A 14102-nucleotide genomic window follows, 5' to 3' on the forward strand; every position below is an offset into this window, starting at 1 on the left:
ATCATGAGATCAAACAAATACAATAAATAACGAGACCGCACTAATGTGATTGATAGTGATGCAAAAAGCGTGTGCAGTTAATTGCTCTGATTTTGCCTTAATGTGAACGCAGGAGGTCCATGAAGTTTCAAATTAACAGCAATGCCTAAATAACAAAACCAGAGTTTCAAATATAATAGGGGATTAAATGTACAAAGGCTTCGAATAAACTTGGACCGGAGCTTTTCACTTCAATCTCCACACCTGATTATTATTTTAAGGCTACAATAATTGACCTCACTGTTCACGAGTGTAGTGCGCACACACTAAATATTTAGGGTAGTGCATGGATAGTGAAGTGCAGCCAGAGGGCCAGTAACCCGGAAATTATGGGTTTTTCTTTCAAAGTAAAAGCATCGTATAGCCGTATATTTATTTACACCACTGTATTTGTGTAATTCAAAGTGCAGTTTCAGTCAATAGACGTAATACATATCGGTAAAATGTCAAGGTCGTGTCTCTCCCCTGCTGGAAAAAATGCGGTCTCAAATATTAACAGTCTCTAATTAATACAGTGTAGTCTGTGGTCGAAACTGCGCACGACATCAGCTGTGAACAAGCATACGGCCTAATAACGTTGTACATTATTAAGGAGTAGGTATAAACACATTTTTTGAATGTTCACTCGTAATTGTTTATACATCTTTGTCATGCAGCTTAGTGTTTATTACTCTGTTTATGTTCCTATTGACTGACCTGGAAGGCGTCTAAACGTCATCCTGCACACAGCATGTTAGTTGTGTATGTTAGGTTTTAACTAACACACGTAGGTACTGACTTTAAATCGACGAAACTAATTTAATTTTACCAGTCATGATTTCTGATGGGGATGAAGACGACCCGTTTCCTGTTGACGACTGTCTTTTTGCCGATACTTTTTCTCAAGACACTGTTTACACTTTATGCGGGCAGGATCTGAAGATAAGACAGGTGTTCGGTGCGAACCTCGGCGTGGCTGCCCCGGTCTGGGAGGCAGTAAGAACCAGCCCGGTTCAGTGTTGAAGTTGTGATCACATCCGTTTTGCCAGTGTGACTTTTGTCTGACACTGTATTTGTATGTTGGCACAGGCGATACAGCTGTGTTGTTTCTTTGAGGATGAGTCGGTGGATTTGAGAGGAAAGCGCATCATTGAGCTGGGAGCAGGGACCGGTGTGGTTGGTATTTTGGCCGCACGCATGGGTAGGCTATGTTTTCATGTTATTGATCAGTTAAAAAGTTGTTCTCATGTCAACCAACCTCTTATACACACATGTCAATATTCTGTTTATTTTCAGTCCATGACTGCAGCTGTCAGAGCAGGAGTTGTTCCTGCTGTGTCAGTGTTGTTAATATCTAACTCATTAAAGGGGCTCTATGTAACTTTTTACATCGTTTTTTTTAATCGCCCATTAATGAGCGAACAGTTAACTGATGTGAAAAAGTAGATGTTCACTAATTACATCTCACTAGATCAACAGTACAAACTCATCACACTCTCCTACTTCTGCCAGAGGTCGTTTTCCACACACTTCAATCCGCCTTTAGAGCTCTCAAAGGCCGACAAACTCATCACACACTCCTGCTCTCAGCCAGTGCCTGCAGAGACTGTCGTTTGTAGGATGGAGAATGAATACAGACACGCAGACTTCTTCACAGACTTTCACATGTGTATGACCACTTACCTCCTCTGTAAACATTATATTGGTAAATATCCAGTGTTTCGCGGCCGATGATGATGCTCGTTTGTGTATTGACGAGCAGGCGAGGGAGAGCTGGCAACAGGTTACTGGTGCAGTTCACCTAAAGGCCATGCGGTATCTCTACAAACGCAGTATTTTTGAAAGTTACATATAGCCCCTTTAAGCAATGCCAAAATATCAGTTTGATGATTTTTCTGAGTTGCTGCCATCTGGAAATAAGATATGTCCAAATCTAAAACTTAATGATATAAGAGCGTATCAACACTTTCTAATCAGATTGATTTACCTTTCAGGTGCAGCAGTGACACTCACAGATCTTCCTTTGGCTCTGCCACAACTTCAGGCAAACGTGTCTGCTAACATTCCACTCGGTGGTTGGCCGGTCTCCCTTCCTACCGTCCTCCCTCTTTCCTGGGGTGAGGACCAAATGAAGTTTCCCTCTGACTGGGATCTGGTGCTTTGTGCAGACATAATTTACCTCCCAGAGACTTACCCACTGCTTGTAGAAACATTAGCTCATTTGTGTAAGAGCAGAGGCCTGGTATATCTATCTTCTAAAATGCGTAAAGAGCACGGGACTCAACATTTCTATGAGGACTATCTGCCAGAAAGATTTAATGTGGAGCTTTTGAAGCATGAGGAAAATCAAAACATTAACATATACAGGGCATCTCTAAAGTAAAACCAGTGACCACAGGGGCTACCTGCTATAGACCTTGTACTTAATGAATTTCTGTACTGACACAAGTTATGACTATTTTAATTTCAATGCCTACAATTAAACAAACCTAAGAGGCTATTGCAATTTGCAAAAGGCACAACTGTTTATTTGACATATATATCAAGGGGCTTAGATTCCAAAGAACACTACAGTTTCATTTGTTTTTTTAAATTGAAGATCAACATTTATATTTTATAATGTAATTACAACTTGTCAAACATTTGCACACATTTTCAAACAAAAAAAATGGCTTCCCCTGTATTGAGATTCAGTCAACTAATTGCTGGTCTAGAACCTAAAGGTAGAGTCAGTAGCATTGTCAATGCACCTTGTAAATACAACATTCAAACTGCACCCCTCCTCCTGGGATCAGCGCTACCAGAATCACACACTCCATGCACGCTGATTGGCACCTGCCTGTCCAAAAGTAAGCAGGCCAACTCCACGTTCTCTGGTTATAGCTTACCAAAGATTCACCCTTGTTCGGGAAGAGCTTTATCCACGTGGTTTTCACCTTAACATGATAATATTTTCCATTCTTTACCCCCTATGCCACATCTGGCATATTCGGTGGTTTGAATCTCATAGCTAAATTGTATCAACGCACCTGCAGGCTGGCGTTGGCTGGGGGAAACACACCAGCTCCTCGCCCAGAAACGTCCCGAGTCAACCAAAACAAAACAAAATATGAAAACCGAGGCAGAGGACAGGGTCTCTGCAGACAAAGTCACCCCAACACATCTATGGATGCCCATAAGTGATGATTGAGCAGCATTACTTTTGTATAAGTCTGTCATTTATTTTTTTAGGAGACGTTAATGACTCTACCTTTAAAGGTTTGGTTTCCACTCAGGTCAGAATTGAGTTTACATTTGTGATGCACTAAAAAGTGGAATGCTGATGAACAATTACTTTGATTTTTACTCAGATGATTAAAGTTGTTTAAATAAAGTCTTTCTTATGCTTATTTGTCTTGAAAGTAATCTGTAGTATCTTGTTTATATTTCACAAAAATAAGTCCTACCTATTTCAATGTTTTGACAAGGGAAAAAAATATGAATTGACACTTCAAAGCACTCACTCTACTTCAACAATAAAAAAATGACATTGGGTTTTGGATGAGATATATTTTAGTTCCTCACTTATTTTTTACAGTGCTTTCTAACCTGGAACCTGCTTTCAATTAAACATATTTTCCTACATATAAAGCCAAGCTGGTATGGAAATAATTGCTTATAATATGTTGGTATAAGCTGTTGATATCCAATACAGTAGTATATCTTTGCGATATAAAAAAACCAAAACAAGGTACACCCCATCCCCATCTATTCTGTCAACATCAACAGATTGCCCTCACGCAGCCTGCTGTCTGTGTGCACTTCATCCCCTCTCTCCTGATCACTGCTGATGTACAGCCTTTCTGTTCAGAGAAGGAAAGCCTGTTTGTTACGCTGGAGAGTTACAAAGAAAGGGACACAGCGCATCCGCTGTCCGTCTCTCTGTCTGCAACAATTGAGCCGACAAAACAACAGATCCTATCTCCATGCAGAGTCTGCTCACCATCAAGCTGAGCACCAACCACATGCCTGTCAAAGCGTGGATCATTGGCTTTGTTGTCATACCTTATCATTGGACACATTTATGAAAACTTTACAAAGCCTTGAAGTGCAATTTGAGCCAAAAGGAAACAACAAAAACTAAGTTTTATAAATAATAGTTTTTTAAATGTTAAACGGAGTAGTGCATCTGTTTGAGAAGTGTTCCAATTACAACTTCAGTGTGAAGTTTTCTTTTATAGTACTAGCATGATAACAAATTTTCCATAAATCCCTAGGCAACAATGTAAAAAAAAAAAATAATGTTTTAGCTGATTCTATAACATCTCTTATCGTAGCAGATATGGTACAGTTGTGTTATCCATGTGCATTAATATTTTGTTTAATTAGTGTTATGTTGTATCCTATGTTGCCCTGATTTTAGTTTTGTATGTCTGTTGTAAGCAATGATGCATCTTCAGATAGAATTTCTAAAAACATGATTAAATAATTCGTAAGTGGTATTTGAATTGGGTATGATGGTTTGATTAGAGGAGGATGGGCTTACAGAGTGTGAAGTGGGAGGGGGACTGAAAACCAACCATCCTTTAAAAACAAGTTGTCCTGTTTGGATTTCACTAGACCTCACATCATCTCATGGGTAGCGAGGATTATAATCTGAAATAAGGTATGTAATATGTGTGCTTTCCTTATTCACTTTTTACATGATATGATGTCTCAACTGCATGTGAGGAATTTTTAAATCAACTTTTTTAATTTAACAAATCATGTGTTGTTTTTCAAGTTTTCTCATAAAAAAAAAAAAAAAAAATTCATTTAATACACCTCTACATCATAGTGAAACACTTAGATATTTTCCTTAATTTACTGTTTTAGATCTGTGTATCGGACTCAAGGATGGAGTTCTGGACTGAGAATCAAGGGCAACTGCCTCTTTACTCCAAATATGGTACAGTTCCTGGGAGAAACTGTGCACATAAGTGAGTTGAGTGCTATGAAAACATTTTCAATCAGTTATCTTTTTTGACAATATTTATGCTTGTTTGACGAACGAAAAACTTAATTTGTTATCCAGCTTGAGACTAAGTATCAATACATCAGATAATGAAATGTGACATTTATAATTGCTTTTTGAAATAATTTTTGTTTACTTAGCAATCTTTCAACCACTTTACCTGCAGCTACCATGACAGACATCAGGAAACCCAAATTCCATTGTACTACAGGGCACAGCAAGATCAAGGCAGGGAGCCCAGTTACTGGACTGCACCAGGATCAAGAACAGGAGGGGCTCCACATGGGTATTTTAACTGGACAGACCAAGATTTGACCAGTTCTACTTCATCTCAATTCCCTTTCATTCTTGACAGTTATCATCAGCAGCACCCGGACATTGGAGAATATCAGCTGCATGAAGCCAGAGACAGAGAGTGGCCAGCAGCTCAACAAGCTGCGCGGGAATACGATAGAGGATATCAAAGGGAAGGGTGGCACAGGAGGTGGGAGTCCTGTAGTCCCATCCGCCCCAACCAGGAGGTTTTAACTAAGAGGAGCGACAACAGCTACAGAGAGCTGGAGGCCTGGGCAGCACGATACAGCCATTCACTTCCAAGAAGGAAACGCATAGAAGCAGAGTTGAGGGGTGCCTCTCAGGGGCTGTTAGAGAGAAGGGCACCAGAGAGAGACAACAGCAGGAGAGCGACAGATCCTCAAGTAGCAATGCTGCAACAAGTTGTACAATCTGCAAACATCAGAGAATCAGGACAGTGGGATAGAGGAGGGAGACAGCAAGGTCCAACACATTATGCTTCACAAACTTCAGCCGGGGACACAAGCCACATGTGGGACATGAAAGAAAACACCAGCAACCAAAGGAGGACGTTCAGCCAGCCTCCTGGCTATATTGCTCCTCCTCCCTACAACAGCCCACACAAAAGTTCACCTGCATTAAAACAATGTGACGCTAGTTTAGAGAAGGAAGGTAATATACAATCTTACTGGTCACAGCCCAAACTCCAAAAGCAGGATGTCTCTACAGATCTGCTTTGTCAAAGAAAAATTGAAAAAGAGGATATTGCGCAACCAGACGGAAGCCTTGAAACCTTTCTAGAGCTTGACAGACTTAAGCATAGACAACAGGAAATAGATGCTTTACAGGAAAGCAGTCACGATATTATCCAGACAACAAACATACAGCACAAGATTATGTTGTCTCTACAAAAGCCACAGGTATTACAAGCTGTTCAGAATAAAAAGATAAATGAGGACTCGTCCTCAAAAGTCATTGAAGGCAGGAAGTTCAGCTTAAATAAAAAGAAGGGAGGTATGACCATATTCTGCTTGGTCTCCCGTATAGCGGGCACAACAGAAACCAATTCTTTGCCACTTTGTACCTCCCAAGCAAACATTGAAAACACAGAATCCGCAGGACTTTCTAAAAATCTCAGGGACAATGGTGACAAACTGGCAGATGAGGTAGACTTCAGAGCACCAGCAATGAAAGAGCAGTCGAATACTTCAGATTCAAGAAGCCTCCAAGCCACACACAAGGATATACCAAGTTGTGTAGAAAGTTATGCCAATTCTTCATTTGGGAGTCAGGTTTCTCAGTCGGTGCAGCCTGTGTCAGTCAAGTACCCTTTGTGGAGGGAGCCTAGTTCAACAAGCAGACCTGAAACTGACAGTTCATCTGAATTCTCAAAGGTAATCAGCAAGGAAGGGGAGTCAGATATTTTGGAAAACAAAATGGACACTGTAAAAGTTCATCCGATTGACATTGAAGTAAGGAGACTGGATATCACAGAAGACACTGAATCTGAGGACAGTAATGGCCTTCTGGTTATAGACACAACCTGTGTACTTGTCAAAATGGAGCTGATTCCATCACCAAAGAAAGAGCATGTTCACTATTTAAACTCCACGCCACACACAGAAGAGAGTCCCCTTGATATTCTCTCCACAGTCTCTCCGGAAGTTGACCAATCAAACAGTCAGCTGAATCAAGAAGTGGCATCAGACCAAAACTCAGACTCAACCCCCTTGAACCTTATTGAAGGGCTTGAGACTCAACAAGAGTCAGATCTTGGAGTGAAAAAGGAACCAGAGGGGGAAATTGAACTCTTCCCCTGCACTTTATCATCTTTAGTTTCTGATGGGGAAACCATGGTGGAGCGCGCTGAAAGAATACTAGGAATCCCTTTAAAAGACTGCATCACTGAACAGAAACCTGAAGAACCTGTGTCACGTTTTGACTCATTCATGGAAAACCAAGAAGGTTGCCCTTCTCCAACTGAAGATGACAACAATTCTGATGCAGTGGATCAAATCCAAGAGGACACAATAGAGGAGACGCAGTCAAAGAATCCAACAGAGGTTGTTAGCCAAACTGAGGATGCAGTTTGTTTGCAAGAGGATAATGATGTCAAAATTGAGAAAGAATGTAAAGACAGTCAGGACTTTCCAGGAATACAGGAGCATGTGTCTAATAGGTCTGAAGAGAATACAATTGTCTCCCACCTCAAAAATGACATTAAATGTTCACTTGAAAATGAAACGACTGATGATCATCCGCTTGAATCCACTGAGGAAGACAATACGACTGAGCAGGGTCATGACAAAAATCTGCCTTTAGAAATTGATACCTTTACTCAACATCCAGACTTACCTGACCTCAATTCCACAGAAAACCAAGCTCCTCATCCAGAAATCTTATGTTGTACTAACACCCCATCAGAGCAACTGCCACCTCCACTTCAATCAAATGTATTTTCCCAGAGCTCAACTCCCCAAACAGACAAATGTCCCATTCCTTCTCTTGATTTAATTGATCAAGCTGCGGAAGCATTTTCCAATGGAGCAGAGGACCAAGATCAATGGGGTGAATTATCACAGCCAATAAATGATGAGATCAACAATGCGCTTGCCAAAGACATGACAGATGAGTGGGTGACAAAGAAGACTTTTTGCCTATCAGATAATGCTTCTTGTGTAAAAGAGAGCATTGTCACCAATGAACAACAAACAAACCAAGCTGATAAAGATCTCACAGGCCATATTATGGAAGATGATGTTGAGTTCAATTTTCCACAATTTGAATGTGTCCAATCAGAGGATGTTGCTTGTGCCATAGATTCTTACATGACTGAAGAGCAACAACCTAAAGAAGTCACTGAGGATCTTACAGGTGTTTTGCAAAAGACATTATCCATAGGCAATGCAATAGACACTCAAACTCCAATGGAGACCTCAACTGTACAGGACAGTGAACCACTGTCTGAAGCCCCTGACTCCTGTCCTCTCTCACCCCGTTCTTTATCTCCATCACATTTGGAGTTGGTCTCAACCTTTTCATCAGATGAATCAAACAAGCCTGTCAAAGAGTTAGTTTCTCTTTCGGAAGTGGACTCAGTCTGTTCATCAGCTCTTGATTCTGATTTGGATGCTGATCCTGCTGAGGGCATCCTAGAAACTTTCCCTCCTCCTCTTTATCAGGAGTTGTGTGAAGAATATCTTCAGCCGTCATCTTCCTCCTTCATACCCACAGTCCTGCATCTCAGCTCTTCACCCCCTTTACCAAAAGAAGGATCTGGACGGGATTCCCCTGACATAACCCTGAAAGAACAGCCCCAGTATCCTAGGTTGCTGCGGGATGCAGTAAATCGCATAAGGAAACATACAGCACCCGACTCTGAGAATGAGGAGGAGGATGTCAGTGAGCTGTGGGATCCAGAAAGCAGGGCTGAAGCCTTAGGTAATCCAGATGGGGTAGAGAACATGACGTCTAAGAAGAAAGTCATTGATAATGCAGGGCAACAGGTTTTTACAGAAGGAAGTGTTGATGAAGTTAAGGAGGGACAAATCAAGCAGAGTCCCGAGACATGTGGACATCCTGAAGAAGACACTCTGTCCTGCAGTAGCACAAGTAGCCATGGCTCTGGGGACACTGTTTTAGTAGCAGATGAGGATGAGGCTGAAGAATCAGAGCCTGATGCTGGGACAGAAATCAACCAAAAGGAATATGAAAAGTTTCAGAATGCCGAGGAAGAGCAATGTTTTTCCTGTGAAGAAAAAGACGCGACTGCAGCCAAGAGTGAGATGGATAAGGATGAAGAGGAGAGCGTAAAAACTCTATCTATATGTAGTGATGACTGTCCATTTGTTGAGGAAAATAAAACCACCAAAGCAATGGAAATTATAGAAACAATGCAAAAAGATGAGGTTTCTGTGCCTTCAATGGACACAGCTTCAGAAGGGATGACTGAAAGTGAATTTGTGAATTTGTAATTTAATGCATTAACATTGACCCAACTTATTTAATTTGGCATCTAACAACTGTGTGCCATCTCCATTTTTTATTGTGCCTGGTGAGTGTCAGCTATTTTTTCTATCGTATTCATAGGTGCTTTTCTAACAAAGATTCATGTTTTAGTTCCAGTGTTATACTAGACGTTTCATTTCAGGTGGATAAGTGGTGATAAGAGAAATCCAACAAATCCAAACCAACTCTGTGTGACAAATTGATTATTTTGGAGCAGATGTAGTCATACCCTTTCTCAAAACATTAATTTCTATGTGTCTGCTATTTCTAGGAATGTAAGGTAATATAGCTGGTGTGCAATTATGGAAGTGGTTTTAATAAAACATTTGGTTTTTTGAAAATATGTCACGATGGGGTTATATCTCATTCCAAAAATCTAAAAACAAGTGGATTAACAAATAATCATTGCAGCTGTGTATTATGTCTTTCAGAGTCATTTAGTTTGTGTCATCTGACTCACTTGCTTTGAAGGTTTCGAAAAAGTGGTAATTTATTATTTCATGATAACTGAATTAACTTCAGAAACTCTAAATATCCTCAGGCAAATGTGTTAGCTCATTTTTGGTTATGACTTTCTGTGAGTATAAATTGGGACTTATAAACATCAGAATACACAGATCCTTATTATTCAAAGGCATCAATTAATGAGTGAACAGATTTATGATTGAGGCTCTGTGAATAACAGTTTACAATTAGAATGTCAAGTTGTGTTGTCGTGGGAAAAGTATGCTACGATCTATTAAAGACAAGACAGATGCAGAAAACGTACAAAATTTATATATAAAAAAAGAATTACAGGAGAATGTTCACGAGACAGCAAGGTCATTTTTTTCACACATTGAAAAAAATAAATGATACCAAAAACACTTCCAGACCTTTGTCGTTGACAGTACAACACTGTGTTTAACTAAGTAGGTGTTATTTCATTGGGTGGTTGTGGTGTGGTGGCACACTCTAGTGGAGTTACATTAGAATAGTTTGACCAGTCTTTAGTGTTGCCATATAAAACTGTTGAAGTTCTTACCAAACTAATAAATAACCCTTTATATTTCACAATTTAAGGGTATTGCGGCTAGGTTTCAAAGTGTTCAATGAAAACAAGATTTGTAACATTTCTTCTAAAAGTATATTTTTCTACTCTCAATTTAAAGGTTATCGTGAGGAAAAAGTTGATTTTTTTTCCAATCATAATTTGTGTTGACACTGACGCCTACTATTAAGCTTTTTTTCAGGTTATTACAAACTTAATATATTTGTATTTGGCTTAAAATCATGTACCACTGGAGGCAACACATTTAAGGTTGTATTCAAAGTTTTGCACCAAACAGTGGTTGAAGTCTAACAATTGTTCTTGATTGTCCTTTTTGCTTGCTGAATCTTCAGCTGTGCATTTCTCAAGTGGGATCACTGTTCATGAAAAATATGCATATAGCATCCACACGCCTCGTCAGAAGCGACATTTCATCTACTTGTAATTTTAATACATTTCACTTAAACAGTAACAATATTGGAGGCTGATTGGTAAACTTGATGCATCATTTTTAAGAGTGTGCTTTTCACTGATGGACAAGTAACTGAAAATGTGTAACTACCGTAGTTACGGTTACCACTACTTTTTTTAACAAGGGATATTTATCTAAACAAGAAGGCAGAGCTGAAACCATTTCAACTTATCAGTCAGCATTCAAAACTCTCAACTGAAGCCAGAAATAATCTTTTTATCGAATGACACTTTCATTGGTGAAAAAGTCAGTGTAGATGCCCAATCATTAAATAATTAGCAGAAACCACCACGGTCTTACTATGCACTGAAGTTCATGTCTAAACCAAATGTGCTATTTGAATAAAACGTATATTTGGAGATACAAATCAAGACTGAAGGACCATTTGACCAAATGCTACCTGATCTCTGAGTTCTTGTCTTAAATTAAAGTAACCATGTATACACAATGCATCCTGTAAGAAATCCTCTAAGTCTGATTTCACCATTCACAGTTAAGAGTTGATCTTGTGAAGAACCCTTCTAAACGAGAGTCTTTAAATAAAGCAAAATATTCATAAGTAAAATAACTTAGTACGTAAACACGTGACAAGAAAAATTCAAAGAGATAAAGGTAATAAATGGTGAACTGGTCCTCACATTTTCACATCTCCAGGTCTATCTTTTATTATTTTACATGTTTACATCTTTCTCCACAACTAGTGTTCACAACTGAGAAGGGATAACTGAAAATATTACAGCACCTAAGATCTGAGGGGCAGAGGAGAGACGGGAGGAATGATAAGACAATATCAAAGTTCGTCGTGGGGTATTTTCAAAGCGTGGTCACAGAGGTCTGTAGAGAACACAAGACAGAAATACAGTGAAAGAAACACAGTGAGTTTAAATACAGATGTTGCAGTGGAAAACAGTAAGATGAATTTACAAAAGACAGTAAAACTGCATTAAACATAAAAAAACATACCTGTCCTCTTGCTGCAGAGTTTGTCTTTGACATTGTCTGTCTCATGAGCAAAGAATTCTATGATTTCATCCTCATTCTGCTCAACAATCGTTTCACACTGGAGAAATAAGTTTTAAAAAACAAAACAATGTAAGAGGCTGCACAACTCGCATAAGAAGCCACAAGATCTAGGTATGTGGGTAGCATAAAAAGTATTCTAGTTCAGACAACCTGTTCATTTCCCTTCACAGCAACAATAGAACCAGAGTAATTGAAATCCAAACATAAGATGATGCCTCAAAAAGTAATCAAGCAGAATTTATTGGAGGGCAAAAATTCTACTCACTGCAAATTTTAGACTGGATGTAACTCTTGAATCTAGCGTGGCCTCCGACAGGTCCATGGCTTCACCACTTCGAGATTTTATCCTTAAGTAGGAATGTCTGTTTGTGAGAGAATCTTTGTGCTCCCCATAGTCTTCCATCCTCTCACAGACATTTTCCATCAGCTCAAGGAGGTTTCTTTCTGAGCGAGCCAGAGGAATCTGGTGGCATAACAAAAAATCTGAATTAAAGAAGACGTGAGGGTAAAGTATTAAATTCATAAACAAACAAGTTTAAAGTTGTATAAGTGCAAGCAACAAATAATTCATTAATTAATGTGCCAGTATCTGATCAAAGAATAATAACACGAATGTCACAGTCTGACCCAGGTAGCTTCTTACAAAACCAATATACATATATTGAGGTTAAGCCAGACAAAATGCCCAAATAGTGGTCCTCTCACTATCAGATATTAGCAACAGGTTGTTATATTTATCTGCAGGACAGAGTCCAAGAGAAATTTCCCTTTGGGGAAAATAAAGTACATCTGATCTGATCTTATTCTGGATAATGTTGAATGCTATCTAATCTGCAGACTTATTTCTCTATTATTATTTTTGTTAATGTTATATGTATTTAATAAACATAAAAAGCATTGATAATTGATCATAACAAATTATTCAGTGTCTTGTTTCTTCAAAAAAATAACAGTCCAAAACTGAGACATCTTTTTCGTTTACTACAATATAAGAGAGAGAACAGCAGCAACACCTCCTATCTTTGAAACATTCATCTTAAAAAACAAACTTGGTTGGATGTGGGTGTTTGTTTTCAGAAGTAGCCTTACGAGCCTACATTCATGTGTACAGTAGTGGGTGTGTTGTTGGACACAGATTACTACGTGGCCGTGTTTCTGCATTACCTCCCTGATCGACTGGCTTCCGTCGGGGTTGATCCTGAAGGACCCCGTCTGAATCATTTTCTTTGGATCTATCTGGGAAATGGCCCACTCCATCTCATCTACGAGAGCCCTGCACGCTGCGGGAAGCAAAGAAGACACCTTAGGGCTTGTTTTTCCTGTCTTTGAGAACGGAACACAGAGAGTGAGGCTGAGATAATAACAAGTACCTCCACATCTGATGTCCTGTCCTTGTCTGGCTGCTTGGCTGCAGCTCGGGAGGAAACACAGAAACACACACGACGCGAGCACAAGAGCCACTTCTCTCATCTTGCATCTGAAACACAGGTTCCATCACAATCCAAGCTGACACATCGACCGGCCACAGACTCGATCAAGTGTCAGTCATCACATATCTCTTTGTACACCTCTCGCTTAAACAATCTTCATGCTCGACTACTATGGAGCAAGAGAATGATTCAGACACAGAAAAAAAAAAAGACACCATTTTGCAAACTTTTCGTTTTACTTACAAGTTTCTTGCCGTGTTTTCGACGTCACGCTTTTCCACGCTGTTCCATAGCATTCGGTGAAATGTGGTGACGTAGGTAACGGAGCTGCTGGACAGGATGGGGCCGTGCTTGAGACAGCGCCCTCGCGTGACCAGGAAGCTGCATCCGATTTGCCGTTACCATGGCAACCCTCAAACCTGTTGAAAGTGGGCTGCTTGTTTAAAAGCTTTGTTTAAATTGAAGCCACGGGGGGTGGGGGGGATTCAACAAGTGACATTAAGAAATACAATCTGAAGAAGAACTTGAGAAAGTGACATGAGAAAGGAAATGTCAAATGTTCTCCAAATTGTAAAAGAAAGAGCAACATGTAATTCGCTAAACTACATCTTACTTTACTGTAAAGTCGACATTACTGCGGCTGCTGCTTTTTGAAACTTCAACCTAAGTAACTATTTTGTATGAAACTATTAAAAAAAAACATTTACACAAATACGAACAACAAACTGAATACAAACGCAGTGATGTGTGAGTAAAACTGAGTTTGGTGTGTGAGAGAGGAACTACTCATGAAGTGTGCCACGACCTCCTGCTGTTGTATCGTATCATGCTTAT

The 14102-nt window shown here is 39.6% G+C and overlaps 2 protein-coding genes across 2 annotated transcripts; one reads left to right on the forward strand and one right to left on the reverse strand.

Moving 5' to 3' along the window:
- The first annotated feature begins 678 nt into the window (after positions 1-678).
- Positions 679-3407, forward strand: LOC109990285 (EEF1A lysine methyltransferase 3). Its single transcript, XM_020642351.3, has 3 exons — positions 679-1014; positions 1108-1219; positions 2013-3407. Exons 1-3 carry the CDS (start codon positions 853-855, stop codon positions 2399-2401), a joined length of 663 nt encoding a protein of 220 aa, XP_020498007.1. The 5' UTR covers positions 679-852; the 3' UTR covers positions 2402-3407.
- Positions 3408-10068: 6661 nt separating this feature from the next.
- On the reverse strand, positions 10069-13678 carry cnpy2 (canopy FGF signaling regulator 2). Its single transcript, XM_020642416.3, has 6 exons — positions 13512-13678; positions 13209-13315; positions 13003-13118; positions 12104-12301; positions 11779-11875; positions 10069-11649 (listed from the first exon to the last, which is right to left on the reverse strand). The coding sequence occupies exons 1-6, from the start codon at positions 13562-13564 to the stop codon at positions 11606-11608; spliced, it is 615 nt and encodes a 204-aa protein (XP_020498072.1). The 5' UTR covers positions 13565-13678; the 3' UTR covers positions 10069-11605.
- Between the last annotated feature and the right edge of the window lie 424 nt (positions 13679-14102).

Source organism: Labrus bergylta, chromosome 5 (genome assembly GCF_963930695.1).
Source record: "Labrus bergylta chromosome 5, fLabBer1.1, whole genome shotgun sequence".
Taxonomy (NCBI): domain Eukaryota; kingdom Metazoa; phylum Chordata; class Actinopteri; order Labriformes; family Labridae; genus Labrus; species Labrus bergylta.

Coding starts and splice junctions, on each gene's coding strand:
- LOC109990285 (XM_020642351.3), top strand. CDS start 853: ATGATTTCTGATGGGGATGAAGACGACCCGTTTCCTGTTGACGACTGT. Junction 1,015..1,107: donor CTGCCCCGGTCTGGGAGGCA/GTAAGAACCAGC, acceptor ATGTTGGCACAG/GCGATACAGCTGTGTTGTTT. Junction 1,220..2,012: donor TATTTTGGCCGCACGCATGG/GTAGGCTATGTT, acceptor TTTACCTTTCAG/GTGCAGCAGTGACACTCACA.
- cnpy2 (XM_020642416.3), bottom strand. CDS start 13,564: ATGCTATGGAACAGCGTGGAAAAGCGTGACGTCGAAAACACGGCAAGA. Junction 13,316..13,511: donor GAAAACACGGCAAGAAACTT/GTAAGTAAAACG, acceptor CCTGTGTTTCAG/ATGCAAGATGAGAGAAGTGG. Junction 12,302..13,002: donor GAAGCCAGTCGATCAGGGAG/GTAATGCAGAAA, acceptor TTATGCCACCAG/ATTCCTCTGGCTCGCTCAGA.